Below are 6391 nucleotides of genomic sequence, written 5' to 3'. Positions count from 1 at the left end.
CCCTCTCCCCAACCCTTTCTAATTTTAGACTTACCTAGATTGTAAAATTGATGAAGACAAGATGGCTCCACTAACGCTTCTTTAAGAGGACGTAATGAGTAGTTAAGACGGGGCGTAATCGGCGTCTTTTCACCAGCTTACCAGCATAAAGGCCAATTATTATCACAATTAATTAGATAATTACGCATTTTCATAGCTAGGTCACGTTTTCTGTGTATAGGGAGTGAGAGAGAGAGAGAGAGAGAGAGAGAGAGAGAGAGAGAGAGAGAGAGAGAGAGAGAGAGAGAGAGAGAGAGATCACATTACCTCTCACTCTTCCTAACCTCTCCTACGAGCTCTCAGCCTGGATATTTAGAGGCAATTCTCCCCAAAGTGACATCCATTTAACGTTGAATATCCTGAGAAGGCGAAGGGAAGCGAATGGGGTTAATAGGAAGGAGGAGGGGAAGGAAGGAAGGAGGGACGAGGAAAGAGAATGGGGGTGAAGGTAGATTTGAGGGTAAGGAAAGAATAAGAGAGAGAGAGAGAAAAGAAGAGAGAATAATTGAATAGTGGCAATATCTCAGTTACCCCTTAAATGTCTTTACTTAATAAAATTCCCATTCTCGAGGACAGGAAGCCTGATCTAAGTCCAACCTCCCAATCCCCTCTTTCCCCCTTAGGCTAGCTTACTAACCCCATCTTAGGATATGTAACCCACAATACGTACAACGTCGACATGTATCGTACGCGTGTCAACATGTACCGAACGCGTACATGTCGACGCGTACGGTACACGTTGAAACGTACGGTACATGTCTAATCCTCGTACGCGTGTCAACATGTACCGAACGCGTACATGTCGACGCGTACGGTACACGTTGAAACGTACGGTACATGTCTAATCCTCGTACGCGTGTCAACATGTACCGAACGCGTACATGTCGACGCGTACGGTACACGTTGAAACGTACGGTACATGTCTAATCCTCGTACGCGTGTCAACATGTACCGAACGCGTACATGTCGACGCGTACGGTACACGTTGAAACGTACGGTACATGTCTAATCCTCGTACGCGTGTCAACATGTACCGAACGCGTACATGTCGACGCGTACGGTACACGTTGAAACGTACGGTACATGTCTAATCCGACCTTGTGTGTTTACGTTATTGATTATAAATGTATATTTTATAAGTTTTCTTTTTCAGTTTCAGGTCACGAGAAGGTTCGTCTTATAACCTCTTGTTGTGGGTGGTGGTGTTAGACTTATTCCTTGATTTGATCTTCCCAAACATTTTCTACGAGGTTGTGGTTCCTCTAGAGACTGTCTCGCTGAGGTAGTAGGTCCTTTCAGACCAGTGTCTCCTCCTGTTGCTCAGGAGAATGTTCCAGTGTGTCCTCTTTCCTTCAGGAGGAGTTCCAGTGCGTCCTGTCTCCTTCAGGAGGAGTTCCAGTGTGTCCTTTCTCCTTCAGGAGGAGTTCCAGTGCGTCCTTTCTCCTTCAGGAGGAGTTCCAGTGTGTCCTTTCTCCTTCAGGAGGAGTTCCAGTGTGTCCTTTCTCCTTCAGGAGGAGTTCCAGTGTGTCCTTTCTCCTTCAGGAGGAGTTCCAGTGTGTCCTGTCTCCTTCAGGAGGAGTTCCAGTGTCCATCACTAAGTTACAACTCTTCTCTCCAGGCACGTGGTATCCGTGACGCCCTTCCCGTCGAAGGACGGCCACCCGGAACTTCAGCACGTGGGGTGGGTGCCCGGGGCGGCGGCGTCTCTCGTCATGGTCCACGAGAACGACATCTACGTGAAGGAGTCGCCGACGTCGCCGGTGGTATCCCGTCTCACGACCACCGGGGAGCCCCATGTGGTCTTCAACGGCGTTACTGACTATTTGTATAGAGGTAACGTGAGTCCTCGCCTCTAGGGGGAGACTCTGTAACACTCTCTCTCTCTCTGTCTCTCTCTGTCTCTCTCTGTCCAACCACTTGGACTGGACGGTAGAGCGACGGTTTCGCTTCATACAGGTCGGCTTTCAATCCCCCGACCGTCCACAAGTGGTTGGGCATCATTCCGTTCTCCAGTCACATCCCAAATCCTTGTCCTGACCCCTTCCAAGTGCTATATAGTCGTAATGGCTTGGCACCTTCCTCCTGATAATTCTCTCTCTCTCTTTCTCTCTCTCTCTCTCTCTCTCTCTCTCTCTCTCTCTCTCTCTCTCTCTCTCTCTCTCTCTCTCTCTCTCTCTCTCTCTCTCTCTCTCTCTCTCAAATATTTATTTCAAAACGCCATTCTGAATTATGTCCTTGTCATGAGCCATAGGAAGAATCACTTGTCCAATTTCTAAAAATGACCATTTTTCTGTCCGGATTTAACGAAACCTCTTAATCACCTAAATGAGTCCTATATAGTGCCTGGCATAGTGCCAAAATTCCTGCATTTTATCTCAGATTATAACTGTATTTAACTTTTACATTTGATTAATTACACACACACATCTGTTTCTCGTTGATCTTCGGCAATTTAAATTAATCTTCGTTGATCTTTAGATGTATAAAACAAATCTTCGTTGATTATTTGGCTTAACACTGATAGTGGCTGTAATCTCACAGATTAGCTTCTTGTTGCTTCAAACTAATTAATTTCATGTTGTTTCTGTAAGTCATTTTGATCAGAGCATGTTGCGTATGTCGCTTGGCTCATTGTCACAGTGAGCTTTGGTCATCTTAGCCTCTTCTTGTCTTGGCTAATTACACACGGATTTCCAGACGAAATTTGTCTCAATCTCATGTCCCTGGGCTTGTCTCTCTCCCCCATCCCTACTCAACCACTTGGGGTGGATGGTAGAGCGACGGTCTAGCTTAATGCAGGTCAGCGTTCGATCTCCGACCGTCCCTAAGTGGTTGGGTACCATTCCTTTCTCCTCCGTCCCATCCCAAATCCTTATCCTGACCCCTGCTAAGGCGCTATATAGTCTTAATGGCTTGTGCTTTCTCCCTGATAATTCCCTTGGGTTGGTCTCACTAAGCGCTGCACTTCCTCACCAGAGTACGTGCTGCACTCCGTGTCGGCGGTCTGGGCCAGCGACGACGGTTCGAGACTCTGCTACGCCACGTTCAACGACACTGGCGTGAAGGAAGCCAAGATTCCCCTCTACACCGACAAGTACGCCACCATAAGCCAGATAAGATACCCCAAGGTGCGTAGAAGTGGGGATAAAGGGAACGAAACCTGTACATCTTTCAACAATCATGGTGGCCATTGTTTACATTTATTGAGCTGTTTACGAGCACCGGAATTTCAGAACCTCAAGGTTGTTATTCTTATAAATAACTTCGTAGTGCTTCGCGACTCATTAAAGTAAACAAAGCCGCCATGATTGATGAAAGATGTACTGGTTTCGTAAATAGACACGTGAATGCTTTAATAAATCTTGGCTGGCGTCCCCTTTTTTGGAGGGGAGTAACGAGGATGGAGTAAAGATAGGTGAAGGGAAGTTTAAAAATTGGAAATACACAGGTATGAGAGAGGACGGGCTGTCCGGCTTGCTGACACGATATGTGTGGGTGTTAGCAGCTAAGCTAAGCTTGCTCTCTCTTGACAGGGAGCTGTGAGTGTGTGTGTGTGAGAGGTTCTTCACATGTATTTCAGCATACATGGAGGGTATCTATAGATGAATATTGTGTATAGCTACATCCCTTTTAGCTTTTCCGGCTTTTTCCTTTGTCCGCGTTTCTCTTCCTATTTATCTATGTCCTCATCTTCCTGCAGGTGGACACGCCCAACCCGACGGCGACGCTGTGGGTGGTGGATCTGGACCAGTCGAAGACGCCCTCCTCGCGAGACGTGAAGCCTCCTACCAGAGTCAGAGACCAGTCAGTGGGAGTGTGGTTTGTTTTCTTCCCACACCAATTGTCTCGTTGTTGTGTTCGTGTCGGTGTTGTGGTGGTGATGTGGTGGTAGTGCTGCTGCGGTAGTGATGGTGATAGTGGTGGTGGTGTGGTGGTAGTGCTGCTGCGGTAGTGATGGTGATAGTGGTGGTGGTGTGGTGGTAGTGCTGCTGCGGTAGTGATGGTGATAGTGGTGGTGGTGTGGTGGTAGTGCTGCTGTGGTAGTGAAGGTGCTAGTGGTGGTGATGTGGTGGTAGTGGTGCTGCGGTAGTGATGGTGATAGTGGTGGTGATGTGGTGGTAGTGCTGCTGTGGTAGTGATGGTGATAGTGGTGGTGATGTGGTGGTAGTGGTGCTGCGGTAGTGAAGGTGATAGTGGTGGTGATGTGGTGGTAGTGGTGCTGCGGTAGTGATGGTGATAGTGGTGGTGATGTGGTGGTAGTGGTGCTGCAGTAGTGATGGTGATAGTGGTGGTGATGTGGTAGTGGTGGGTATGTGCACTTGATGCATATGCACCTACAAAAATCACTTGTGTGTGTGTGTGTGTGTGTGTGTGTGTGTGTGTGTGTGTGTGTGTGTGTGTGTGTGTGTGTGTGTGTGTGTGTGTGTGTGTGTGTGTGGTGTATAACCTGGCAATGACCCCATGATGGTTAACTTAAGTGGCAGCTTACTTATAGAGGTTGATGCTAAGACCACACTCTAGCTCAGAGCTCTATATATAGCTATTTTAACTCTTCAAGATGCCAAGAACTTGACTTTTAGCGGCTCCTTAGCTAACCATCCATCTGTCTTGCTGATTGGCCAATTCCTTGCCTAGATAGCTTCCTATCCTAGCCCTTCCTTGGCTTATGAACTCTACCTAGCCCTCCCTTAACTTTTGAATCCTTGCTAGGCATCTTTCCCATGCTTATCAACCCTTGCTAAGCAACCTTCCCTAGCTTATCAACCCTAGCTAGACGACCTTCCCTAGCTACCCAGCAACTTACCTAAACCAGTGCATATGTTAAGCAGCCAACCAATGAACCTTGAAGCTCTTCAAGAATAAAACAAATACTTTTGAAATAATATTTCAGGCGTATTTGTAAATAGTATACGCTTGTAGTTGGGAAATGTATGTGCAAAATAGCTACAGAAATAGCCAACATAGACTATAGCCACATAGGTGCCCAAAAGAGGTGGGCCACATAGGTGCCCAAAAGAGGTGGGCCACATAGGTGCCCAAAAGAGGTGGGCCACATAGGTGCCCAAAAGAGGTGGGCCACATAGGTGCCCAAAAGAGGTGGGCCACATAGGTGCCCAAAAGAGGTGGGCCACATAGGTGCCCTAAAGAGGTGGGCCACATAGGTGCCCTAAAGAGGTGGGCCACATAGGTGCCCAAAAGAGGTGGGCCACATGGGTGCCCAAAAGAGATTGACCACATGACAGAGACACGGAAAGGCCAACAGACCTGGTCCCACAGAAATAAAAAAAATATCATCCGAGCTAAGATAGTTACAGATACAGTAAATGAAAAAAACTATTATGATTTTTCTCGAAAAACAATAACTAATAATGCCTCGTTTTAAGTCATGTAATACAAGGCTAAGAAGATGTGTCGGGCTTCAGCTCCTGAGCCAAGAAGGACATCAGTATATCCCAATATCAGATATCCCAATATCAGTATATCCCAATATCAGATATCCCAATATCAGTATATCCCAATATCAGATGGGGGATGATACGTCAAACAATTTGATTGTTTGCTAAATTACACTCGGGGAAAGGAGGAAAGTAGTTGCTATGGTGGTTAAATACTAATAACCTAACGACCCCCAGGGATACGTAAGATTGACCACTACGTGTACCGAACACTAAGATCCTAATCATAGGGGCTTTAAATCACCCAGAAATGAAATGGGAAGCGAGATATTCCCATGGAAATGAGGATTTCAGTTCTACATTAGTTGGAGCCATATATATATATATATATATATATATATATATATATATATATATATATATATATATATATATATATATATATATATATATATATATATATATATAATCTAAGGAATTAAGAAACTGTGGAATTGAACGCAAATATGAGAAGATAATGAAATTAAAATGAAGAATGGGTTAATTTTTAAAACTGAGTGTGAGGTAAGTGATCTTGAGTATGAGGTGCATTCAGCGATTATGAGAAGCTGACAGCGATTATGAGGAGCTGACCACGAATATCAAGCTCCGCGACTGAGTATGAGAATTTGAGAGTAAGTATAATGTACTGAGAGCGAGTGTGAGGTATTGATAACAATAATGAGAGCCTGTGAGTGTTTAGTAGGTGCCAAGAGCATTGAGAGTGAGTTTGATGCCCCATGCGCGAGTATGAGGCTGTAAGAGTATGAGACAGTGGAGAGAATGAGGCTCTCAGAGCGAGTATGAGGCTCTCAGAGCGAGAATGAGGCTCTCAGAACGAGAATGAGGCTCTCAGAACGAGAATGAGGCTCTCAGAACGAGAATGAGGCTCTCAGAGCGAGAATGCGGCTCTCAGA

At 45.8% G+C, this 6391-nt stretch overlaps 1 protein-coding gene across 1 annotated transcript in view; it reads left to right on the top strand.

Moving 5' to 3' along the window:
• The window catches only part of LOC123746416 (inactive dipeptidyl peptidase 10), a 227007-nt gene that overhangs the window by 205441 nt on the left and 15175 nt on the right, over positions 1 to 6391 (top strand). Inside the window, exons 6-8 of the mRNA XM_069314871.1 lie at positions 1658 to 1872; positions 3016 to 3167; positions 3740 to 3843. Coding sequence (XP_069170972.1) covers positions 1658 to 1872; positions 3016 to 3167; positions 3740 to 3843 — 471 coding nt within the window. The remainder of the gene's footprint in view (positions 1 to 1657; positions 1873 to 3015; positions 3168 to 3739; positions 3844 to 6391) is intronic.

Source organism: Procambarus clarkii, chromosome 80, assembly GCF_040958095.1.
Source record: "Procambarus clarkii isolate CNS0578487 chromosome 80, FALCON_Pclarkii_2.0, whole genome shotgun sequence".
In the NCBI taxonomy this organism is placed as follows: Eukaryota; Metazoa; Arthropoda; class Malacostraca; order Decapoda; family Cambaridae; genus Procambarus; species Procambarus clarkii.
Note: the sequence above shows the minus strand (reverse complement) of the source record. Positions and strands in the feature narration are given on the sequence as shown.